We start from the raw sequence: 27,408 nt of genomic DNA on the forward strand, positions 1-27,408 counted from the left end.
GTGTGTGTGTGTGTGTGTGAGAGAGAGACACAGAGAGGGGAGTGGTGTACAGGACTATTCTCAGCATTGATTGGCACACTGTTGTTACCAAGAGTAGAAGAGTGGAATAAGTCAAGCTAATGGAAAGAGTGAGGTACTCTGGGGATCTTGGGAGAGATGAGTGTGCAACATAGTTGTGTTCTAATGTATTATCAGTTGGTCTCATCTGAAACTGCAGAGTTGTGTCAAGCCCAGAGGAAAAGGCCTCATCAGATTCTCAGCTCGGCCGCATCGATCTGCGCTGCTCAGTGCATTAGGGGACTGTTACCGATTCGTCCGCAAAACCTGCGTCCTCTGTTTTCACCGCTGTTAGCAATCTCCTGGTTTCAAGTTTTCAAGGCCGAATTTCAGCAACGGCAGCACAACAAACGATTCTTCAACTAGTGTTTCAAAATGGAAGAAGAGGTCAGCAGAGGAGACGAGACTGGCTCAACATTTATACACACAGGGGCTTGAGTTTCCCATTCCAGTCTCCCAGGGATACAATTAGTACATGTGTGATATTTGGAGCATACTTATGCTTTTGATTGACATAAATCTCTGTTGAATCATCAGTGCAAAAGTTGAGAATCCGCTTTAAAAAAGTCTATAGTAACAGACTGTGTGCATTTAAACATCGGGTGAGAATCAATACAACTTATAAGTATTTTCAGAAAAAAATCACTAAGCTCAAATTATGTCGGCTGCTCTATAAACAGTTAACAGATCTACAAATTACACTTTGTGGAAACCTGATATTCAAGACATTAAGCATTACACTGAAATTGGACTGTCTGCATTCAAATTTGGATTGTTTTGTCAACTGTGGTGCTACTGTAGTGTTTTGTGTTCAATTGTCCAGGATTTACCCATTTGACTTTTGATTTTCTGTTTGCAGCAATGGCAGCTGAGGCTGCTTTATTGATGGGAGAGAAATTGTTAGCACTGAAGATGAGATAATTAAAATCACAGGCTGGCACCTATCAGTGGACTCGTTGTATAAAAAGACTGTATAGATTTATTTTTAAAAAAAGGAACAGCTAAAAATTAACAACAGAAGAAAAAAAGTTACTGCTCATAAGTCGAAGAGACACATCAACTCACAAGAAATAGATAAAACACACACACAAATTGCCACAGCTAAACACAAAATAGCAAGAAACACACAGTTCAACTGAAAAAAAATGTAATAAAAGACAGAAGAAAAACAATAAAAGAAAAATCAACAGTGATAATGAATTTGCCAGAGACAAACACAAAACGACCAAAATAAAAACCTCAGTCTAGTGATTGTGAAGGGGGGGCAGTTTTCTCACAATCCACAATCCACCATCAGGTATTTTTTCATTGTGTGTGCTTCAAAGATCAGATCTGATCTACTTTGTTATGATTGACAACCCTGAAGAGTTTCTTTGTCAGCAGACAGTGTGTATTGCTTTCTTACCTCCACGAAGATCAGCAGACGCCGCCACGTAGGCAAACGTGTCCATGTTGATGATGTCGATGACTGGGCTGACCACACGGGTCGGGTCCTGGACACACAACACAAACACACGCAGGTTGAATTCGGGTTGTTAAACAAAATTGACGGACGTTAAAAAGTGCTAAAAAAAAAAAAACAGACAAAAACGGGGATGAAAGTGAAAAGAAAGCTCCACAATGGCAAATGGAAAATAAATGACGGAACCAGGAAACAAGAGACGAAAAGGTGAATGTGTTCCAGTGTGAAGCTCATAAAATTCGTACCCAATAAATGGGATTTTCAGTCTAATGTGTGTGCATGTATAGTCCAAGGTCATTACATGGCACCACATTAAAAAGAATTTTAGTCATTCAGCAATTTAGTGAGGTGAGAGTGACCTCTACCTCTGTTCACTACTTCAAATCAATTTCATTTTATTCGCTTTTACTGGAATTAATGCCGCACTATTGAGTCATCTGAAAACTCTCTCGAATAATTCATCAAGAGAAAGCAAAAAAAAAAAACCTAATAACCGAGTGAATGCAGAGTCAGTGCATGTCGACACACAAGGACATTGTCAAAACTCAATAAGTGTTGGGGGGGGGAGGGAGTGATTTGATTTGATTCTTCAAGGACATGCATTAAAACACGTCTCCATCTGATGAGAAACGTGGAATAGGGACGGGACAATAAATGTTCTGGTGACTTTGAAGTTGCTGTTTGCTGCAAAGAACAAAGGGGCAAAGACGGGCACGTTATCTCGTGTCTGACCTGGACTGGTGAGGCTTCCACGATCACGGCAGGTGGACGTAACATTTTTCACTCTGTACTGCATCACCAATATGGCTGCAATTAGGCTGAGGTGGACAAAAAGTGTCACCTAGGAAATAACTTGAGTGTTGCGTCCGTAAGGACAAAGGACGTCACTGTTCTACAGATTATAAAGCCTTGTGGTCCTAGAGTAGAAACTTGTTTCTTAATCCAGGAAGACCATCGTGTTCTATTGGTCATTTCTTGCTTCTGCTACAAATGGCTACGACACAGGGGGGCAGTCCCTGCACTTCCATGCTACAAATAGTGTTTCATCCAGACTTACACATATAAAACAGGGGGAAATCCTGCCACCAACACAGCAAAAATGCCTATATCCATCAATCCTGGTAAATCATCCATGGGGCCATAAGACTCTTATAGATTTAGCCTCGTTACTGCCTCCCTAACCCTTACAAAGGTGAAACTGGAGAAATATTTGTACTTAATTCCGCTCATAGTCCGGCCTTGATGGCACCCTCTACTCTTTGCAAGGATAAAAGTGCAAGCACACACACGAGACTTCCTCCCTGTGTAAATCATAGAGTGTCCCGCTATTAGTTTGGTCAAACGGCTGGATGCATCTTCAGCCAGTGATATTACGGAGCAGGTGGAGCGGTTCTGGACCATTAGCTACAGGGTCAGTAGAAGGGGACGCACGCTGCATCCCTCCACAGCTCGGGCGACAATACAAAGCACTGCGCCTGCTTTAATAGCTGTTAGGGTAATGACACTGTGCAGCACTCAGGGTGAAGCATTCGCGACATTACTGTTGTAATTGGATGAGTGTTATTTTCAAATCGCTCGGGAGTAGTTTCTTAATTTCAGACATTTCTTCTTTGATTTGAAATGAGAACATTTGATGACTGAGCTGAGAGGAAAACTGACCCCCGAATACCCTATATCGGCATCCTTCATGCTCTTATGCTGCTTTAGTGCTGTATTAGCATGACACATTGATTGCACATTATACTGTATAACCACAAAGGGATACGGCAATGATTCAACAGCCACACACTTCCCACTCCTACATGCAAAATACTACATTAGATGAATAAAGTCAGAACAAGTGAGTTAAAGAGGCAGTTTCGGTGCAATTTTGTAGTTATAAACTGCTCTTAATTTGTCTTTTAGATGCCTTTTTAAAAGCTATTTGGTTGTTTAATACTAACAGTCTATCTGCATGAGAGCGAGCTCCGCCTGCTTATTATTGTTGGATCCTGTTTTTTTACAAGGCTATTATGACGTTTTTTTCGTGTTCTACTCTGAAGACTGCAGCTACTATCAGGAAGATAAACCCATATTTCTAACATAAAAACAACTCTTCATTTCATTCTGTCCATTTAATCACTTTTCTGAAAGTAGCATGGTGTACGTAGGTCTATCACATACAGTAGTTCTTCTCCTCCTGCTGTTGCATATAGTCTGTTTTTCACATAGTCAAGATGGTTCATGTTTTTGCTCTTTGTTAAATCCCAGTGTATACATCAATGTTAAACATGAGTCACGCCACTACTCACACTGCTTTCAGTTCTTACTCAGAGAAGATGTATATACTTTAGACCCTTTAGGCTATTTACTGCCTTTGTTTTCAGTTCTCTGTGCTCTGATTCTGCAGTGAGCTTGCTGGAGCCTTTCATACTGGACTGAAATTGACCCTTCTAAAGTAGGGGATAAGGAAGTTATATGAAAATCCCACTGAACTCCTGACTGTAGCATAAAAGATGAGCATTTTTCAAGGTGACAAGAAACAATTTACAGTCTGCACAAAATCCCCTTAAAAATATAATCAATAATTAATGGACATAGTGCAAAAACTTGCATGTGATGCAATGGGCCTGACTGCACAATAGCTACTGACTATTTTTATTTTACTAATGAATAAAACAATGATTGGTTTGCAGAGAAGAGCCGGTGTTATTGCAATAATGTATACTCCTCGTACTGCATGGGAATAAATTCAAATGTAGCTTCACTATCTCCAAGATAAATAGAAAAGCGTTTTAATGAGAGACGTGGAATTGAGTGATGAAAGCAAGTGCAACAGAAGGGAATCTGGAAGTTGGACGGGACAGACAATTATTTTAAAAGGAATAAACTTTATGGTGATTTGAGTTTTACCTCTCTGTATGTGTGTTTACCCCAATCAATATCTCATACATTTAAATCTGAATATTTGACTATAAAGTGATTGGACAGACAGTGATGGATGACCCAACTGCATGGACACGCACACACGCTGCGAGTATGAATATGGATGATGTTGGCACAGCGAGAGAAACAGATCAGGCTCTGTGGTTATTGATCGCTGCCCATTAGATTGTAGATCAAAGGTGTCTGATATCAGGAGGAGGAAAAAAAAACATGCATGCAAACTGCAATGTGGACATTGGACATTTCAGTAGCAAGGAAAGACAAAAAAAAAGGGTAGAAGGTGAGAATAGACAAAAGGAGACAGAATATGAGTTTGGAGGATGTGAGTGAGAGACAACGACACGAACAGAGAATAGATGAGTGTTAGGGTAAAGGAGATGCAACGAGGACACAAGAAGACAAGTCTAAGTGCTTAGATGAGATGAGACAACCTGTTGTAGGAGAAAAACGAAGGACGGTGAGTGTAAAAAAGGAGACAACAACAGGAAGGTCAAAGGGAGGCTGCAAGGCAAAAAAAATATAGAAAGAAGCAGGAAGTGAGGAAGGATGGAAACAAGGAGCAGAGAGGGAAGAGGAGAGACACAGTGTGGGAGTCATGGAGATCAGACTGGAGGGATGACAAAAGGTGACAAGAGGAAAAAGAGCTAAATAATAACGTGGCAGGAAATGTGAGGTGAGTCGCGAGGAGACGAGTAAAATTCAGGGAGAGAAAAGTGTAAGGAGAGGATCAAAGAAGAGAAAGTGTGTAACAGAGGGGAAAGGAAGTGTGCAGAAATCAAAACGGGAGAGAAGTGATGAGGAAAAAAGGTGAGAGCAAGTGAGGATGTGAGCGAGGGGAGAACGAGGAAGTGAGGAGAGGAAAAGAGCAAGCGGAGAGGAGGAGGGGACAATGACAACTAAAGGAAGCAGAGTGAGAAATGGGAGGATGGAATGACAAGTGGTAAAAGGTGACATGAGGAGAAGTGGAGGAGTGTCAGTCAGAGGAAATACAGCAAGGTGACTAAAGAGAAGACGAGGAGGGGGGGAGACAAACAGAGGAGAGCAGAGGGGAGAGTGCAGCACTTATTTCTTAATGAGAGGCAATCAGACCCACAGCTATTTTCTCCCATGGTGCAATTTCACCTCAACCACTGACATCATCCCACACACTCACGCAAGCTTGTCGTTTTACAATTATGAAGCCGCTCACTGACATAACGTCATCTCCGTCCTCTGACCATCGCGTCACCCTAACAACAAGTATTAAGCCCCAAACGGCTGGTCGTGCTGCCTCACCTGTTTGATCCTCTGCAGCAGCGGGGGCAGCCAGTCCTTGTTGACCTCACAGTGGCTGTCCAGGAAGGTGAGGACGCCGGCCCTCGCTGCATCGGCCCCCCGCACTCTGGACCTGATCAGACCTGTTGCACCAACAAAAACACGGCAACGTTGCTTCGGACTTTCTGACACATGTCATCCATCATGTGAAGTCAAATTTACAAATGTTGATGTAATAATCTGATGCACAAGTTGAAAAATGTGGATGATCGTAGCTGCAGAACATTGAGAATGAATCTGCCAGAACAATACAACTGTTTACTGGGTTTTGAATGAAACAAACGGCACCTATGCATTTTTAAGCTCCTGCAGTGAGGTTTTGAAAGCGTGCATCATTTAATTATGTCATCAATAACATCATTTGTTTTAAGTAGTAGCTTATAATAAAACATTCTCCATGCTTCCATGATCATGTGGATTCCCAGTGTTTGTTTCTGAGGCAGAGCTTGGTGAAATGACACTGAAGTGAGGTTTGTTATTCATGCAAAATATAAATGCAGGTGTCATTACTCTGCATGTGTTTCTCTTTGCACACACACAATGCAGCATGCACATCTTTACTGTCCAACGCCATTAAAGCAGCAAGAGGCCGAGGCTGAAAATTCAAATGATGGACCCTCTTCTTTTGCATTATATTAACTTTTAACCCCTCTCAATGTCTCCCACACCCAGGCTTCACTCGGCCGGGTCACATAAGTTTATTAACACCAGCACGGGTCACATTTACATGTAGTCGTTTGGAAGGTGCTTTTATCCAAAGTGACTTACAAGTGAGGTACAAAGAAAGCTAGAGCTCAGTTTATCGTCAATGACGACCGCCAGATTTCTGGCAGACTTAGTGGGAACAATCCTCAAAGACCCAATGTTGATGCCGGTTTGAAAGTCTGGCTGGGACGACAGGACAAAGTGGAACGTGGTGGAGAAACAGGCTTCAACATTACGCCGCTGTCTGTACCAATGTCAGTAAATTAGGAATTTGAATCAGGGTCTTCAGTGTGTAAAGGTTTGCTAAAGTCAGCAGGCTGTGAGTGTGTAAATACAATAAAATACCATCTACTGGTCTTTTGCTACCTGCCTGGAGAACAGACGTCTGACAGATTGCTACACTACATGTATGTGTTAAATAAATATCCATGAACATCAACATTCAGAGGCTTAAGAGTTGCTCTCTGCTAAATTTAAATCATCCAGTTTACCTGCTGAAATGGATTATTTTCACTGCAGCAAAGCAAATAAGATGTAGTGAACATTCAACTTTCCCCTGCTCTCGCACACACACACACACACACACACACAAACACTTCCATCATCCACCACATAAATAAACACACTGTCATCCAAACGGCCTCACAGCTGCAGAGGGATAAAATATTTGCAGGTACTGGGAGGGGATGGAGCCCTTCGCCTTGGTAGTGTTCGTGCCTTGCTCTACCTGCTGACATGTCTTATCTCTTTCCCACTTGCTCACTCTCTCAGTCAGTCAGCAAAGGGGGAAATCGATGCAGGGCTCTTAGAGGCCCTGTCAGACATGGACACAATCTTTTAACAGGCCCATCTCACTCTGCATGTGTGTGTGCATTTTCAAAGGGGGAACGGAAAAAGGAAATGAATTGATGTAAGTGTTATGGACGGCAAATGTGTGCGTCGTCCAATTGTGGGTGTTCTGCAGGGAGACAGAAACAAAGTGTGTGTGTCTGTGTGCGTCTAAATGAGGCAGTTAGGGACTTCTCCCTGATGGGGGCCAGTGTTCTCTTCTATTTGGACTAAATGGTCTAATCAATACTCCCTGACATGGAGATGTATTGTCCGTGCGTGTGCGTGTGTGCTTTTTTTTGAAAAAGTGCCGAAACTGTGCCCGAGACACTGGGACTGCGTGTGGGTCCATTGTGAGAGTGTGTGCCTCTGTGTGTGACATTGTACGAGGGGCCGTGAAGTTTCGCGTGGCGCAGTAAGGCCGAAGCTCAGCCAATTAAAAATCCCATTTCATCCTCAATAAGGCTTTATTTTCTGGATGGATGGACACACACACACACACACACACACACACACACACAAACTGGACTCACACACAGGCAGATACATGCGCACAATCACAAAAGGGGACAGACATTAACTCAGATACACACACACGTACAGTGCAGAGCAGGCTGATGTTGTACAGGGGAGAGTGTTAATCTACATCAATAACTCCTAACTATCTCCACGTACTACAGCTGCGTGTGTGTGTGTGTGTGTGTGTGCTTTTGTAGTTTAATTCTTGGGACCAACTACAGCTGCAGCCCTTTGAGAACATTTTGCCTGGTCCTTACTCGACCCAAAAGGGTTGTTTGCACTGAAATTCTCCAAGATGGAACCAACTTTTTAAAACACACAGGAGGAACCTGGCGTTCACAGACTTGGAGACGTGGACCAGAGGAGCTGCGGACTGAAGCGCCAACCCTGCCATCGGTGGGCAACCTGCTCTGCCTCCTGAGCCACGGCTGCCAAATACACAATGGCTTTCTCGGATAGAAATGTGTTTTCCGTCCGCCCAAGATTAGATGTGCTATTTGACCATTAGCTTCACGGTTTTTGAGGGGCTGGTTTTCCTTGTGACATCAGTTCTGTTAAATGGTGAACAATGTCTCAGTAGAAATGAGACTCTGTAAGGTCCATGACTTGATGTGTAAATGGTTACTGAAGTTTTTAGGTCAGTTTGCGTCTTCTGCCTGGAGATGTCCCAATAGCACTTTTGCCTGTTCTAGTTACTTCATATAACCCTCGTTGTTGCTAATGTGACTCACCAATATTCAGCGTTTTTAAACGTGAGAATGAATGTTATCGACTAGATGTTAAGGCTGTAGCACAGCAGTCAATCGCCTCAAAACAGCTCTAAACCACAGACGTTCTTTCAGCTCCACCTATCCCACTAATGCCATTAACCTTAATCACACACACAGTTGGGGAGAAACGTTGACCAGAACATGGATAAGGTGAAGCAGTGAATTGCCTGCAATCATTCTGTATGCAGATCGTACTAACACACACTTAGGCAAAGGTTTGGTCAAGTTTATGTCAATGATGGTCCTGAGAATATTGTAAGAAGTACTACTACTCTGTATGCCGCCACAAAGACACGCAGTATCAGCCTGCTGAGCTTTTATGGGTATTAAAAAGACAATCAAGTCAGGCGGCCTGAAGCCATAAACTATTAACTCTCCGAACTGATGAACCCTGCCTCCGTGTGAGTGTTTGTCAGCGTGTGATCAGCATGACTGTGCTATAATGAAATCCTTCAGTGACGGCGTGTAGGACAAGTGTTCCTGTTGCCACAGAGAGAAGGAGACAGAGTGATCGGTGAGAGTGAAGGGAAGTGATAGACCACAGTGTACAATACAAGATGCTGCCAGGTAGAAAGAAAAACTACATGGATGTGTGAAAATAAAGTGCATAAATAAAGACACACGCAGATAAAAGAAAGAGAGGAACTTGTTTTTTTAGATGTTTCAGTGCCGTAATCAGACTTCACCGAGCCATCAGCGGGCATGTTAGGAGGTTTACGGGTGTTTCTACTTTAGTTTACCGCGGTTGAACCCGTGCGGCACCAGCCAACAGCAACGAGACATGCGAAGATGTTTCAGTCTGCCTCTTTCCAGGAGGCTACTTTGCAGAGCAAACACAGACCGACCCAGCCAGAGAAGATGATACTCACACGGCAGGGTCACCGTGAAGGTCTAAGTGAAGGTGAGCTCATAGAACCCATTCGCAGTGACATCTCTGAACTTTGAAAGTGAAGTGGCTTTACAGTTTTGTGCTTCTGTGCTATGAAAAACTGTTGGTATAAACACTGGTGAAAGTTCACTGCAACGAATGAGTAGCACTAACAACTGTGATTACAGCTCTGTCAGAAAGCTTGTAGCAGTGTGATGCATGTGCTGCAAGTAAATTCTATGTTTCACGTGCAACATGTAGCTTTACAAAGAACCATGCTAATGGGTTTGTCGAACATGCCGTGCAGTAAAAACTGGACACTATCACCCAGCGCTGCTTCAGACAGGGTAGAAATTGAGTTTGATCTTGGCAAAAATCCTACAGATGCCCATCATGGCTCCTATATCTTAAGACTTTTCCACAGTTCATTCCTCCAACACAGCTAAATGTAAAGAAGACAATCGTCTTCTCTACTGGTAACTTTTAATGTTTGCAGTCTTCGCAATCATCACGCAGGTGTAACAGTGGGTGGCAAACAATACAATCAATGGACTAAACCATTAAACCAATCAAACACCTGTTTTAAAGAAGAACAAAATGTTCTGTGAGCACTGAGCATTCGACCAGGATCAAACGTCTTTCCAACGGTTTCTTTCAGCCCCTAACAGGCATTTAGTTCCCAGAATGCTCCCGACCCCGACACGTTGTCAAGATGTCGTGTTCATTTGCGAATTCATTTTTATTCTATATTTAAAAGCATGGAGGCAGCTCTGAATGGATTATCTAGAAAAATGATAAGATGAGAAACAACATCAATATTTAGCGTGACTGAGGCATTAGGTCTCCGCTTGGCTGTCATCTGTCTTTTCTGGCAAGTTGTTGCAGCAGATTTTCTGGTATTTTACAAAGTAACAGGTAAATGTTGCTTGTGTCATGCGTTTGAATTCATGGTACGCTTGGTTTGGGCTTGTAGAAGACACGTTTTCTTTCAGTAACATGTCTTTCATGACAGTCTGTAACTCTCCCTGCTCTTTCTGGGCTCTATTTCAGTAGCTGCGCCTGTCACTTCAATTCACTTCAGGTCATTTCAGTGCTGCGGTTCCATACGTAGCCAGAGATGAATGAATCAGCTTCACTTCACTGACTGCCTGTCTGAGAGTGTGTGTTTATATACTGTACATTGGGTTTTTAGGGTATCTCTGCACACAGGAATGCAGAAACTGCGGGAAGTACAGCACATTTTAATGCAAATTCTCCCCTTTTTGTACAACACTTACGAACACATACACAGTCTGAGACACACGCGCACACACATGCAAATAATTGGTGCTATACCTTCTCTTTTGTTGTTGCGAAGACATTTGACTTTTGGCAATTTGGTGAGAAGCTGGCAGTCACTTTCTGCAAAAAAACCCAAAAAAACAGAAAGGAATTTAGTAGGAAATCGTGCACGATGCATCACACAATATGCCTTCATACAGTAATTACGCTAAACCTCTGCAGGGACATTAGCAGCTCGGTGAAAGGCTCAGCAGCAGCAGGGCGACAAATCAAAGCTTTTAGTTTGACATTCAGACATTTGTTTAGTTGCTGTTCAGATGACTGCGCGCTCCCCGCTGGATTTTTGAGTCGGACTAATATATAATTTACAATATAACTGTCTGCTGCAATACATGCTCAAAATATAATTGGGTGCAAAGCGTAGAAATGAAGAAAATAAAGGAAACAATCAGAAGCACTGAGATATGAGTCACTTCCACCAGTGAAATTAATATTTTATAAACCCTTTGGAGAAACAATGACAATTGAAAATATTGACAGCAATTAAAATATCAAACCTGGATCCTATTCAGACTCCAGTCCCCCATATTCCAGTCATTCTAACACGTGGGCTAGTTATGACACACTGCGTTTAGTTAAAAGTAGTGGTAAACCGATGAAGTAAAGTCAAAGCCTGCCACATCCAGACAAACATGTTAGGATGATCGGTGACTCTAAAAATGACCCGAAGGTGCAAATGTCAATGTCTGTCTCTCTGCAGCCCTGACTCAGACTGGTGACCTTTCCAGGGTGTACCCCACCCTACGTCCAATGACCGCTGGGGTCGGAAAGAACAATTTCATATTTTACAGGGGGAAAACCTGCACTCCAGCATTGTTTAGTTGGCATTTTCCTAAAGGCAAAGCGGCTGGACTTTAGTCCTCTCACCAGTATGACAATGTTTTGTCTAAGTTCTTGCACAGCTTTAAAAAATGTCTCAGCCTGAACATGTTTTAGGTTTTATCAGTTAGCTTCCCACCAACTCCCTGCACCTCAACTTCAAATATCTTCTTGTTCAATGATGCCTCGATCCTAATTATACAGTCTGGCTACACAGACTCCTCGAGCTGAAATAACGGAGTCGTTTGTCCACTCTGTATAATGTCTCACTGGAGGAGGACATGGTCGTGTTCAGAGCATGGATGTAGTGTCAATATACATTCACTGTAGAAGGTGACAGGTCTGAGGGAGGTGGGCACCTAACAAGCACATGGTGTGATGCTGCTGCTACTGCTCCCTGTGCTATTGTGAAATAAACAATAATAATAAAAAAAAAAAGAGTCAAAGTTTAGTTGTCTGGAAAAAGTCCAAACCTCCATCAGAGCCCTTTGACCCAGAATGGACGCCTGGTTGCCCTCCTCTCCGTTGAACATTCCCTTTCATGAGAGAAGTCTCTGCGACAAATAGCAAGACATGACCCAGACTGAAATGTTTTGACCTATTAGGGGGCTTTTATTTTATTTCATCTGTTCAGAGCAGACAGGTAAATCACTTTACACAAATGACCTTAAAAAAACTGAGGGGACACAGTGACAAACACACAGAAAGTAAATGAGAGCAGACAAGGCACTGACTGGGTGTAACTGAAGGGCTGGTTGGGTTTTTTAGTTCAATTCTTTCAAATATGAAATGGTTCAACCATTTATTACGTTTGGTTTGGCGTGTCGCTCCGCTCAAGGAGCAACTGTCCATGAACATGAACCTATAAAAAAAATAAATACAGAAATAAAACTACATTCACAAACAACTAAATGCCGATACAGCAGGATGGTGGAGAGGTTTGTGACGGGGAAAACGAGAACTAATGTGAGGATAACAGCATCGGCGTTATTGTATGGAGATTGAATTAGTGCCAAATGCTTATACCGATGGTGTGAGATGGTGGACGAGATTATGTGACTGTCTCCGTTTACAAAAGCCTTCTCCAACAGAGATGCTTCTGCAAGTGAAAGATCATTGGAGGAGCTCAGTGGCTTTATGAAGGCCTATAATATGATTTGGTGACCGGCCTGTGTTCCTTGTACAGTTGAAACAGAAAGGTAGGAGTGCAGGATAAATAGCTGAAACATATCTGCCAAGTGTTAGCAGCACAAATTAAAGCTTGAACAAAACTAAAAAAAATAAAAATGGGAAGAATGGGAAAGACAAGCTTAAAAAAAATGCTTCTGCATACAGCCGTTGCTGTCATCAACCAAAATAACATAAAAAAAATAACAGAACAGCCAAAAAAAAAAAACAATATAAATGTTTTAAAATGACAAATGTAACGTGGGAGGAAAATACATTAGGTTTATTAAGTTCTGTAGATCAAACAATCACTCGTGGGAATCGAGTTTCAAGTGTAAATACACCGTTTGTCTTGTTGCTGCTCATTCGCACACATTTCTATCTTTGGCTGTTTCTTTGCTGATTGGAGAAGCATCTCTCCACTGCTCATAATCTTCTAAATCTGGATCTGTTTAGCCACGATTAGCTGGATTTACACGTCTGTAGCAGAAAGGAATCAGCAGCTGGATGTTCTGCAAGCATCCCTGCATTTCGGCGACCAACAAAAGATTAAGGTTGCAGGCAAAAGACAGATGAGGACGAACAAACAAAGTGTCCAAGCAGAACAGGCTGCTACTGTACAAGCCATGGGTCCACTAAGTTTTAGTTCTTTCTTTGTTCCCTCGAAAACATTTCAACTGTGATATAAATTACACAGAAGGGGATGAATACACTGGAAACACATGAACAAACACAGACAAACACAGATGAATGAACTCTGTGTCAGTGAACTTAGATTAGGCTCCAGGAATAAATCACATCTTATTATCAGGTGTTTGCTTCTGCTTCTCCTGAAGCTGCTGCACTTTTTCCTGTTTTGTGTTTCTCCTATCACTGCTGCACTCTCTGGGCCCTCAAACCCAAAGTGCAGACATATTGTTTTTGATCATATCAAAGTCGGCTCAGCAGATATGGAGGAAAACGTATTTTTTTCCACAAGAGTGGGAGGAAGAAAATGGGAACTAGAGCTGATGAAAGCAATGTCTGCGATTGCTCCGCTTGCAAAAGTGCTTTTAACAGTATACAGTACAGTAAACTTTCACTGTACTTATACACCAAATGTCAAAAAGTGAGAGTACCTTTACTTCAGGAATCCACTGTAATACAAGTTACATTTTATTCCACTTTATGTTTCTAATTCATTACATTTGCACAGTATATTGCATTAAACTCAGGTTTTTAAGATTTTCTGCATTCATATTTATTGTCTAATCACGAGGTATCTATTATCATTGTTATTCTGTTTATAACATCTGGGGCAGCAAGGTTTGTAATGTATTCATTCACAGCAAGACAAGACTTTAAATTTTAATGACAGTAGTTCCACAGAGATACTTGGTTTACAGGAATAATTGTTGTATTGCTGTATTATGACGTCTACCTGAATCATAAAACTATTTTTATTTATTCAAAATAAATGAATAATATGGCAAAATTAAAGCTAAATAAGTCACGATTCTTGTTATGAGACATCTACAATCTACAATAAAAGAAGTTATGGAGCATACTTTATGGCCAAAAACTATATATTCTAAAAGAAAAAGGTTAAACAATGTAGCTTTAATTATGGCTTTGAATAAGGCTCAACTTGTTTTACTTGTTTTATTTCTGCCACACTATACGAGTTGGGTCAGGAAGTTCTGTAAGCTCCTGAAGTTTGTCCTTAGCTTATTCACGACCAAAGCTTACACCTGCTGGTGTATCCAGGGACCTGGCTACAGCTTACCATGCTGCCATAACAGCAGGAAAGTGGAGGTGTTGGCGTTTGAGTGACAGCAGAAGACACACTAAGCTTAATTTGAGCATTTTGCTGTCCTTCAAAAACAAAAAATAATCCCATGGGAAGAGCAAAACAAAGTTTCTGACACTAAGTCCCAAAATAAGACAAAACAAATAAAATGTTGGGACCTGCAAAGGTGCGAAGCCTTGATCTGTTCTATAGTGTTATTGAACAGCATAGCTCTGTGACAAGGAGGAGTACGAATGCTTTTTAGCAAGATAAACTCATAGCTGGGTTTTTTTCTTCAGTCTTTTCAATTGATTTGTAGTCAGCAAAAAAGCAAAACCCACCTATAACATACACTATATTGCCAAAAGTATTGGCTCACGTGCCTTTAGACCCATATGAACTTTAGTGACATCCCATTCTTAACCCATAGGGGTTAATATGACGTCGGTCCACCCTTTGCAGCTATAACAGCTTCAACTCTTCTGGGAAGACTTTCCACCAGGTTCAGGAGTGTGTTTATGAAATACATAATACACAGTGCTCGCAGTCTTCGCTCTAATTCATCCCAAAGGTGTTTTATCGGGTTGAGGTCAGGACTCTGTGCAGGCCAGTCAAGTTCTTCCACACTAAGTCACTCATCCATGTCTTTATGGACCTTGCTTTGTGCACCTGAATTCATTTATTTGGATGGGTGAGCGAATACTTTTGGCAATATAACGTAGCTCCTTTTTACGGATACTACTGCCAGTTTAATTCTTACAGAAATCTACACTGTTTTCTCTGACTGTTTGGTCTCTTTCAGCCTGACTTCCTGTGTCTCTGGAGACAGAGCTGACACAGCTGCATGTGAGATAATGTTCACAGAGCTTGTTGGTTCCTTCCCTAAGCCAGAGTGCTTCCTTTCACCTCCATTCTAATCCCGAAACTGTGGACCCAGCTGCTGTGGACACATTTATCCCATTGACCTGTTATTTAGGGCTTATCTCTATTTTCTCTGGCCTGGAAGAGAGACCTGGAACGCGGGTATTTGTGTTTGCATGTATACATGTGCGTCCAGCTGCAGCTCACCGTCGCCACTGAAGTCGTCCACCAGAATGATCTCGTGTATGAGATGAACTGGAGTCCGGTTTAAAACGCTGTTAAGAAAAAGAGACAAAGTAAAACATTAGTCTAAAATATGCACACGCACGGAAAAACAGCCGAGGAAAAAAAAAGCATTTGCAATTTACAGAAAGGTGTGGTGAAGTAAATGCCAAGCCACACTCACACACACTCACTCAGGTGCTCATGAATCCATTATGCATGCACTGCACGCCATATAAAACAACATACTGAAAATGTCAGCCCAAATTCCGTTATGAAAATGTATGATGTGTCGCCTCTAAAAAACTATTTCATTAAAGAGGAAGATTGAAACATAAAAAATTCATAACTTTTACTGGAAGAAAATGAGAATATGTGTTTTGTTCTGGGTGGGTTTCTTTTATTTCATTATTTCCACTCTTCAATAACCTCTGTGTTCATCATCCCCCCTAGGTAACGCTGAGGGGGGAGGAGAGGAGAGGGGAAGGAGGGAATGTGTGAAAGGAAGGAGAAAGAAGGGAGGAGAAGGAGGAGAGCAAAGGCTACATAGAAATGCAAGGGAAGAGAGGAGCAGGTGAGAATGATTAAGTGTGAAAATAAAGGAACAAGAGGGGCTGAGTGCAAGATATTATGCAGGGAAAAAAGATAAAGAAAATAGAAAGGAGGAAAAGATCAACATAAGGGAAACATAAGGGGAGAGTGTAAGGGACGGATGAAGGGAATTAAATAGAACAAGAATAGGACGATAGAAGAAGAAAAATGACAGGAAAAGAGGGCAGGATAAAAGAAAAAGGATTAAAGGGAAAAGGAGCATTTTGGAGAGGATGAATCAAAGGGAATGAAGGAGAATTTAGGAAGGACAGAGGAGAATTAATGCATGAGGGGGCGAAGAAGAAGAAACGACGAAGAAAGGGATGGAGTGATGGAATGAGGAGAAAGAAAAAGCAAAAGACGACAGAAAATACATGGGAATAGTAAAAAAGGATAAAGAGAGAGAGAAAAGAGGCTCGAGGGGAAGGATGGAAGTAAAGGAAGGAAAGAGATGAAGGTGCAATGGGTTGAAGAAAAAGAAACAGAACTTGAACATGAGGAGGATGGAGAGGAAGTTTGATAGAGGACAGAAAAAGGGTGAAAAGACGAAACAGACGAGGGAAAGGAAAGAGGGAGGCGATGGGGGTGGGAGGGAAGGGGAGAGTGGGAAGAGCTGCTTGGAAGAACTGACAAAAAGAAAATGAAAAACGTTTAAAAAAGGAAAAGGGGAAATGAGAAAGAGGAACAGGAAGCAGGAAGGATGAAGGAAATGATGGGAAGAATGGAGCCAGGACACAGAGCCAAAGGAGGTGAATGGGATTCAGGAGGAATGAAGTGAAGTGTAGAAGCGAAATAAGAGGAATGGAGGTTGATAATGTAGGGGGAGGAGGTGTGGAGCAAAGCTATGAGTCTCCGAGGCACCAGACCCCATCAGGAGGAGGGATGGAAGCAGGGAGGGGTGGGGGTGGGGTGTAGGAATAAAAGGGAGGAGGGAGAGAGAAGAATGGCAGACGAGTAAGGGAGACAAATAACCCCGACTGTACGTCCCACTCTCCGTGCAGCTCTGAGGGCTGATCAGGAGAGATGGATGCACGGATGGATGGATGGATGGATGAGATGGATGAGGTGGAAATGTGGGGGGCAAGCAAATGAACGAAAGGAGGGAAGAAATATTGAGGTCGAGAAATTCAGACGAAAGAGAAACAAAATACTGTATTTATCCCGTCTATCCGATATCTAACAACGTTACAATGTTATTCCTTTCTCAGTTCTTTCTCCACCTCCTTTTTTCATCTCTCTCTCACACACACACACACACACACACACACACACACACACACACACACACAGTTCCCATTCTCTGGTTCACAGGCCACTAGCTATGAGGCTTAACCTCCCCTCAGGCGTGCTGAGGGAGAAGCTATCTTCAGCTCACAGAAAATATTATCACCACTGACAATACCGCAGTCGGCTGCCACAGAATAGCAGCTCTATATCTGCACCGCTCATTTCCAACACTCTATATATCAATTTTAGGGGGAATTTTTTTCTTTTTTTTTTTCGGAAAAATTTTCATTACCTACAGCTGCCATTTGGAGAGCGCTTTCGTCCAAAGTGCCTCCAGAGCCTGCGCCTCTACGGCTGCGTGTGGTCCCCGCCGGGAATTGAACCCCACTGTCTCTAAGTGGGTGCTTCTATACAACTGCCGGGTTGAGGGGTTCAATTCCCACAGCAGCCACCAGTGCTCAGAGTGAGGCAATTTGGATAAAAGTGACAAAAAGCTGGTAACGCTGAGGTAATGTCACAGGTCCCCAGCTGTGTGCTAGCGGCTACGAAAGCTGACAGTCGTACATGATGAACTGCTTTCTGTTCACAGACGTATGTGTTACATTGATTTTGTGTCTCATCAGTCCAGCCCGTGCTACGCAGAGGCAGGATCCAGCCCTGGCTGACCCTGAACAGCACAAGCAGTTCAGAGAATGGACTGATGGATGGTTAGCCAAGTACCTCATTTCCTGTAGCATCAGCCTGGCTGAACGTGAGGCGTGGACTGAGCTCGAGTAGCAGACCCGAGATTTCAGTCTTCAGACTGCAGACGGTCAGAGGCGTGTTTGTGTTCATGTGCTTCTAAAGGAACGAGGGTAAAGTTTCCCTGAGGTGCCGTCAACAAGAGAAATGGGGAGGAAAGTGAAACCTGGGGAGCTTTGCATGAAAATAAGATTTATTCTACAACTTGCTTTGCACTAAAGCGTCCTTTTCTTCGCTTTCCTTTTAAATGGTTACCCCAGGGCGACCGTTGCATTGTTTTAAAAAGAGCCCACTTGCCATTTTAAATGTTACTAACACTTTTATGTTTTAAACGAGTTGGCAAAGTCAGTCCGACGCTCTTTTGTACAGCTATTGTGTGGATTGGCACAGACATTGACGTCCCCCAGAGGACGAATCCTAAAGACACTGATGAGCTCCTGCCATGCCGTCTTCTAGAACCTTCACAGGGTTTAACATTTTGTGTCACGTTTGATGGATTGCTACGAAGTTCCAAACAATGTTTGATACAGGGTGTGTGGATGACACCAAATGGGATTATTTTCATAGGTTTTATAGTTTTTATCCTGTTATTAGAAAATCTAATTTGCTTGCAGTTACATTCAGTACATTTGGAATTTAGCTGCATGTCACTTTTAGCAGGTAGCGTTGCAAGAGGATGATGCATAGCAACAAATGATCTCAGGTTTTCACGTGCAAAATATGTCAACTAAAGTGAGATGTTGATGGAAATGTGGCTCTGAAGAAAACCGGTAACATATCTCCTGTCCCCTTAATTTTCATTCACCACTATCACCATCAAGAGGAAGTTTAAACCTTCCCAGTAAATTGGTTACTGACCCAAAGGCTAAATATGTTGCTTCTTTCTTTTCTGTCTCCACTTTCCACTCACCCCAACCGACGGCCGAACCACCCGGAGCCTGGTTCTGCTGGAGGCTTCTTTCCTCTCCACTTTTCTGTGGGGCTTGTTAAAGGGCGAATTGTTGGGTTTCCTCTACATATCTGTGTAGTTTTGACTTTATGCTCTATGCTAACATGTTAGCATATAGCTAAGCTACTTAACACTAAATCTCTTTTAGACACTTTAGTTTAAACATTGACATAATGTACAGGTTAAAGGGAAAACCCATTTTTGACCCATTTTCTATAAACAGTTATGAATGTAGCATTAACCAAATGTTTGCTTCACTACATCCACCAGCAGGGTGGAGGTCCAGACCTTGAAACAGGAAGTGGGAGGTTCCACAGCTCTTCATAGGAGGGGAAATTGGATCGTACCATGCTGGGGTGTGATAGAGGGGGAGTTTATGATTACGTTACATATTGTAACATCAATCGTTTACCTTCCTGTGTGAGACACATTAGAATAAAATATTAAAGACGTTTATATTATTTCTACATAGAAACGGTAATTGATTATTATTTAATTGTGGTTTGTCTTTGTAAGAGGGGCTTCTGATATACAAAGCTCCTCAGAGTTGCTGCTTGTCACAGCTTAGACGAACACCTGCTGCCACTGGCCCAATGTTAATGGGCCTAGTTTTCTTTATTTAGTTTCCACCAGTTTTAGGTTTATTTTGTTGTCATTTGTATTATTTTTGTACATAGTTTTGCACAGGTTTGAACTGTGTGTTTGTCCAGTCCAATAAATTGTACACTGGGTAAAGAATTACTTACAGTGCCATTGTGCTATTTACTTATTTCCAAGAAATAAATTTTTTCGGCAGCTATCATGAAGTATTCTGCAGTACTGTTAATGTGAAACCGTCTTCACTATTTCGACAAGCAAATGGCATCAAATGTGGTGATAAACAAACCAGGACCATCAAGATTTCAACATTTTATTCTCGGAAATTAGTTGTAGATGTTGCAACAGATCTGCTCATTTTGTTAAAGCTCAGGTTAAAGAGCCACTTCATGTAACGCCACCGTTCAGCCATCAACTCCGAAAGACAAAATCAGGCTTTTGCGTTAATTTCTTTGTCAGCTTGTCCACTGCTCCTGCACGATGGCAGCAGATGTGCCACGACTACAAAACTTCTATTGCAGGCTTTAGATTGTTTTTCCTCTCTGCTGCCCAGGATTTATGGGTTTATTTACACCTGAGAAGAGTTGTTTTCAGCTGTTGTGAGTTAGATATCTTCTGCTCCGCTGGTTACTGTAAAAACACATTGCAACTCGCTCCTTCCATGCGTACCAGGTATTTTCTTACTGCTATTGTAAATCAGTTGCAGAATTGTTTTTCACTAACACCATTCCCTACAGGTGAAGAATCCTATTAGTTTCTGCTGTTCATGTGCTATTAGACTTTGCTCGGGGTGCAGTTTAGCTATTTTTCATCCTCTCTAAAGCTGTCTGCCTTCCTGTCTTCCTGCGTTCGTACCTCGGCTCGGTTTTCTCCCTCCTTCTCCCTCTGTCTGCCTGATTGGTTAGCTGACAGCCAGCGCTTCCATCCTCTACCTGGCTGAAGTAATTCATCATTGCTTTCTCGCCCCCTGTGAATACACACGCTTTTCCCATTGATCCGCATCCTGTCATCTTTCTCAGGCCTGTTTCTCTATCAGGGCGTCTGACAGCGGCTGTAAGAGCTTCACTGCAAAATTAGATGTCTATTATTTAAGCTCCTATTTTTATTCTAAAATGATCGTGGGATGAGATTATTTTCTGAGCCAAGCCACTTTTAAAATATGTGGCAAGATTTAGCTTTTTTAAATTATACACTGTCACTTTTCTTTTTTTTTTTTTTTACTGCATCTTAAATCTTTCTTGCTCTGACAGAAAGCCTTTCCCAGCACATCCACAGAAAGTGTTCTTAGAAAGAAACCCTGATTCAGCCACTCAATACTGTATGTTCTGTTCTGTCTGACCACCAGTGATAAATTATACTATATATCTGCACCCAGTAAATACTGTCTCACCACTGCTGATTGGGGGCCATACATCTACATGTATCAGCAGCTTTCTTTCAAAGGGATCAAAGTCTAGTTTGTCCACAGGAAATACTGCACTTTTGTCTGTCTGTTTTCTGTAACTACCGCCTGATGTCTGTTTGGTTAGTGAACGCTTCACGCGTAAACTTATCAAGGACAATCTAACGCCTCATACAAGCATTGTGTGGTATCAGTGATTCTCGATATCGCGGTGCTGTAAACAGCGTCGACTTCTGACGAATGCTATCTAATCACAGTTGAAGCTGGGTGATTAATGCATGTGCTTTGTGAATGCTGCCTAATCACGTATGTTGAATGCTGTCTGGTAACATATAAAACAGCAAACAAAAATAGATTATTTTAGGCATTCTGGGTGAAGTGGGTGTTTAAAAACTGTAAACCTCAGCTCACGAGCAAGGACCACACACTCAAATCTGATTCGATGGAAGAGTTTCTAGAAGATAAAAAGAATAATTAGCAGCTGCTCAATAGGAACTTTGCTAGGTGATGCTACGAGATGACCATGGTTGGATGGAGTGATGGTCCAGGATGACTGCAGTTTGGGAAAGACCTTGGGCAGGCTCTGCTATTACTCCATGCACAGCAGACCCCCCTGGCCCTATGGGGACAATAGAATATGAGAAAAATGAGAATGCTCTGACGATTGCGGCCGGGGGGCATTTAAAGACGATAAACCGGAAGGTCGGTGTTAGAGGTGTGGTCCTGCTTCTGAACTTCAGATATTAATCTCCATTTAAAAGATGCAAAAAGACCAAAAAGAGAAAAGCAACTAAAAACCAAAAGACATAAAATGTCCTGAGAACAAAGAAGACAAAAGCACACTGAAAGCAGATTTAGAACAAGGAAATAAACGCACAATGTGACTTCTCATATTCATGCTTCAGTTCGAGTTGACTTGTCTGTCTATTGACCCTCTTTCAGTCGTTTTCTCATGATCTGTCTATGGGGGGACTATCTTGGGTCCCACAGTGTTCACGAGAGGAATAAAACAGAAGAGAAGGGGAGAACAGAGCAGGCCAGTGGAAGACACATAACTTGCAGTAGAAAGCAAAAACTATAAATCGGCCTAATGACCTCTTCCTAATAAATCCTGAGTGATCAGTTGTAGAGGAAGTGATCCAGACTCTTTACTGGGCGCTTTTAGGACCACTGAATCAGAAAGTGCTGAGCTGGTGCTGATCTAGACGTGGCATTTCTACGCTCCGAATGACTGCTGGCTGCTGAGCAGAGCAGGATGCCTGGTTGGCTGAGTTACAGACTGACTGATAGACCAAGTGGGTAATTAGATGGATAACTGAGTCGAATTTTCCAGTCACTTTCAAGTTTTTCCACATATGTCGCTGTGGACTGATTTCATTACAGAAGTCAAGAGCAAAATATCATTAACCTGTAGCTGAAAGAAGATGCTTTTTCTATCGATAGTTAACAACATCTATTGACAGATGTAGACAAACCTCCACTGAGGACACATGTATAATCAATAAAAATAAACCAAAAGGAAAAACAGGGAAGAAAGAGGTTATACTGAATCCAATTTAAGGGAGAAGGAAAAGATCTGAAAAACATCAATCAGAAAATACCCAGTAGGTAGAAATGGGCATCTTTTACAAAACATGACACCAAGCAACAAGTAATGTACTTTAACCTGCCTCCATGATGGCAGGAATCTGTTAAACATGCATCGTTAGGCAAGAGGCACGAAAATAGCACGAGCGGCACCAAAAAGCCGCACGGCGTAACACGACAGTCAGAAATGCTGCATTACATGTTTGGTTTAGGCACAAAATAAGGCTAGTGAGGCCTAATCCCACTGCTACCTCCACGTTAGGAGGCATGTACATAGTGTACACACCTATAGTTACAAACTGCACAAATGTCCTGGGATTTCAACAACACTTGTACCGTAGACATCATTATATAATGTAGTAGCTAGCTCAGTTAGTCTTGACTTTATTCAGTAAGGTGCCTTAAGACGACTTTGTTGTGAATCGGCGTTATCTAAATAAAGTTGAATTAATTGGACGCATCACATGCAGCTTTGCTTGATATGCCAACGAAAATGGCTCCGTTTCCAAATAGCATGTGTGACATCCCAACGATATTTGATATTTGCTCCTGACATCAGCAACAACAATGGCTATACACTCACTGGCCACTTTATTAGGTACACCTGTACAATCTAATGTATTCCAGCACAGCGGCTCTGCCATGAATTCGAAGTTTTTCACTGATCACTGTCAGAAACGTGATAAATCTGGTCTCTTGTTAGTATGGAGGTCAAAGTGGGTAGTGGAGTTGTACTGGAGTGCATTATAAGCAGAGGTGGTTCTAATGTTTTGGCCACTCTATTTAAAATGAATGAGAGTATAGTAACTAGAACTTCCCTGAAGTTATTCCATGTTGCCCACATGTTGCCTTTTTTCCTTTTCGCTCTGTTCTTATCAGTGAAAGTTGCTCCATTTATTGAACACCTGCACGGTTTTCTGCATATTTGCTGTGCATTTCTGTTCTCACGGGTTTTGCTTGGCTGCAGTGGATCAATGAGGATTTTACTGTCCAGCATCTCATACTAGAAGCTAAATAGTTTAGTAACTGTATCAGTACTCAATATCAGTGAGTACTCAAATGTGTATACTTGTACTCAGCCTGGGACATCGCTTGTTGTTTGCTGGTCAGTAGAAAATGGGAAAGTACTGTGAATCTAATGTGGCCTCGCTGTTTCTCCACCTACAGTCCCCCACTTATTTCTGCTGCCACTGCCTATGTGCATCCTGCTCTAAAATGCAGTTTTTGCCAATCTGCACATAAATCTTGGTGGGAGCATTTTTATTTCGCAATAATTGTATTGAATGTGGTTAATATTATTCTGCAATATGTGTGCGGGGGGCATAGAATATATGGATTATTGTACAGGAGTGTTTGTGTGAATGTGCACATGGAATCAATCTGCTGCTTAATCAATGTACGTAAGCAACAATGAATGAAAAATGCAGGCCGGGAATCAGCAGAAACATCAGATATTTACCGTGTTTAACCCTTTTCTCCAGTGAGTTAACATCCAGCATGGTTACACTGGTTTGCCTGCAGATGTTATCCCAGTAAAAACAGGCTAAAACAAGAAACGCATTAGGTTTGATGTATTTTTTATGCTGCTCCCTCTGTAATGTTGTTGTAGGATCAGTTGTCATTCAATTCGGGATTAATGAGTCAGAATTCTAAATGCAGCAGCTTTGATCTCATAATATTTGTCACATCGGAGGAGATTCTTCTCTTCCACTCCCTCTTCCTCTGTGAGCCTCCTGTGGCTCGTCCATAATTTCAGCTCAGGAGGCTGTTTTACATCAACGCACACACACACACACACACACACACACACACACATGCAAAGTCAACTCAAACTAAAACCCATTAAAACCAAATACGTCCTGAACAGCTCCACATCCCTTCGCTCTCTCTTGTTCTCATTCTGTCGCGTTGCCCCTTCTCTACGTCTGCTTATCTCCCGCCCAGAGGAGACGGAGAAGATGAGATCAATTTTGGGATCGGAGCTTGATTAAATATCGACAAGCCTGGCTCTCCATCAGAAAGCAGCTCTTTGATCCTAAGATGAAAAGCTCTCAAAGTGCCCATCATTGTCTCAGAAATCAAACTTATTAAAGTTCAGCCTGCATATCGCTGAACCCCAAAGCACACAAAACGACCAAAATGACACCCTTTTATAATGTAATTGTAGGGATTCAATTTGCGATCAGTGTTTTCAGAGTCTACGGAGCAAAGCGTGATTGCAGATAGCAAAAAGCAAACTTATCTAGCTATTATCTGGCTATTCAAGGTTTTCTTTTATTAGTATTTTATGCTTGAAAACTGACGCTTGAAATTAGATTGCAATTTGTTGTTTGTTTTTTTTTTTTGTTGCTGTCTTCGACTAAATATCTTTCAAAGCCACTAAGGAAAACTTTCACAACGCTCGATATCTTTTGGAAAGTTTTGGCTGCGATCCAGAGGAAGATTGGAGAATAAGCAGATTGACATTTTTTCTGAAGTATTCACCCGTAAAGAGTGATGACGGAGGCTTTTTCTCAGCTCAGTACTTTGGTGCAGACATTCACATTTAGGAGCCGCAGAGAGTCGTCTGCTGTTGTTGTGCCCATTAAACGCTTTGCTTTGCTCAAGGACAGTTCTTCAATTGAATTTTTCAATTCAACTTTATTTATATAGCACCAATCTCCAGGCACTTTACATAATAAACTCAAGACTATATAGATATTTTTGCCCTTTATTACATAGAGTTCTTTAGCTCAACATCTAGAACATGCTGCAGGTTTACGCATACAAACATAACAACTTTTATATTGTAGCACTTTCAATAAAGCTAGAATAAGCTAGATTTGGGTCATGTTGGTGTCAGACTATTGGTGCAAAGATCATGTTTTTAATGCACTCACACAGTAAATGATTGTTTAAAGCCAGTGTATGTAAATTGGAAGTCATGTCCAGTATTTCACAGCTGTGGTACCATTAAAGCTACAGTATGATGTATCTGTAGAAATTAGAAATGCGTATGAAAAAATGTATTTGCTTATTGCAAGTGGTTGATTAATTATATATATTTTTTAATTAATGGGCAAAATGTTCCATAAACACAGGATGGTCACCTTCTTTAATGGTATTAAGACTTAAAGATCTAGCTTGTAAATACAAAGTCCACATCCTTTTGTAAACTCTGTTTTCATAGAAACATCCTCCAAAAACTGTTCAGCATTTTTCTTCAAACTCCATTTCTCATTAGTCGTTATGTCACCATTTTGTGTCTGTAGCTTGTTTTCCTGGTTGCCAGCTCCCTCCCCGTGATTCACTGACTCATACACAAACTGTAAATGTCAAGCGATTTGTTGGAGCAGGATGAACTTTTCTCCACTTTACCAAAGTGCTTCGCTTCTCCAGTTGAAGCACTTCTCTCAAAGTGAACCTGTTGCCTCTTTCCCTCTTGAGTGAAACAGGAAATGGCAGCTTGTAAATATCATTATGAATCAGATGGTGGATCAGTCTTTTTTGTTTTGTATTTGCTTCTTTGTTTCCTTAACTCCACTTGAGTCAAACAGATCGTTGAATCATTTGTTGATGCACTTTTGGATGAATGAATGGAGCAGAACGTGACAAAACAAGTGGCTAAAAATGTGTTTCTTCATGGATCATCATTATAAAGCGCAAAGATCAATATTTGCGCTTTTAATCTGCAGAGACCTACAACCTGGACTGTAGAGTCCACGGAGGAAAATGGAGGTGGAATAAGTTGGTAAAACGAAGCAAACTTCAGATAGAGCTGTAGTTACTGTCGATCTCTGTCAGTTGTGATGTCACCACCGTCAGCCATAAACATGTTAACAACTAATCAAAGAGCTGTAAAATCAGGGTGGATAGTTCCTGTCTTATGGTCCTAAGTGAAATTATTATTTGTAACACCACAAAGCTTCTGTCTGTCAGAAGCTGCAGCCCCCCCTCATCTACAGACAGCACCGAAGCCCTTTGAAAAAAGGGGGAGAAACCTGCCAACAAGTTAAGGCCAATGTATTTGCTCATGTTCTCATCTTCTCATGTTTACTCATCTTCTCACTCTCGTCGTTGCTTCATCCCCTTCTTGCTGCCTCCACCATGTCGTGCCATGTTAAAAATATCCACAAATGAGTTACGAGAGCACTGAGCCAGCGACTAACTACACGGTGCCATGAAGTGTTACGCAGTTCAGCCCGGGACTCCAAAGGTTTATAGTCCAGTAATCGGGCATCTGGGCACAATGTGGTAAACACTTTGGGGCTTTAATACCCAAAATAAAAATATTATGGTTGGTATATATCACATATAGAGTTTTTGTTTTCGACGATTTTATTTTTGCATCTTTTCAAATGAAATAAAAACGTTTGCACCCTGTGTCTCCTGGTGAGAGCCACGGCTCCACATTCATAAACTAAAAAAGCTGCAAAACTACTTCCACTTCCAAGTCTCTGCCAGCAAAACCACACACACACACACTCTGAGCAGAGAGAGAGTCCGAGCCAAAAGGAGCAGAGGGGCCCAGAGAGACAGATTGTCTTTTAATTGGTTGAAAACTGCAGAGCTTTGAGAAGGGCTGAAGGGGAGACAACACACACACACACACACACACACACACAGACACACACACTAAACACACAATGTCCTCTGTGATAGTAAGGAGACGTAGAGTCCCTGCTGACTGACTGGTATAATGAGCTGAA

The 27,408-nt window shown here is 41.8% G+C and overlaps 1 protein-coding gene across 3 annotated transcripts in view; it reads right to left on the minus strand.

Annotated features, from left to right (window-relative positions):
• Window positions 1-27,408, minus strand: part of galnt14 (UDP-N-acetyl-alpha-D-galactosamine:polypeptide N-acetylgalactosaminyltransferase 14 (GalNAc-T14)) — a 136,742-nt gene that overhangs the window by 28,000 nt on the left and 81,334 nt on the right. For 2 of the 3 annotated variants that reach the window (XM_067481713.1, XM_067481715.1), the window contains exons 4-7: window positions 15,612-15,679; window positions 10,784-10,849; window positions 5,720-5,841; window positions 1,463-1,550 (exon numbers count right to left, since the gene is read on the minus strand). In XM_067481713.1, the coding sequence (XP_067337814.1) occupies window positions 1,463-1,550; window positions 5,720-5,841; window positions 10,784-10,849; window positions 15,612-15,679 (344 nt within the window). The remainder of the gene's footprint in view (window positions 1-1,462; window positions 1,551-5,719; window positions 5,842-10,783; window positions 10,850-15,611; window positions 15,680-27,408) is intronic. The other variant, XM_067481714.1, reaches the window with a different exon arrangement.

This window comes from Channa argus, chromosome 17 (assembly GCF_033026475.1).
Source record: "Channa argus isolate prfri chromosome 17, Channa argus male v1.0, whole genome shotgun sequence".
Lineage (NCBI taxonomy): Eukaryota > Metazoa > Chordata > Actinopteri > Anabantiformes > Channidae > Channa > Channa argus.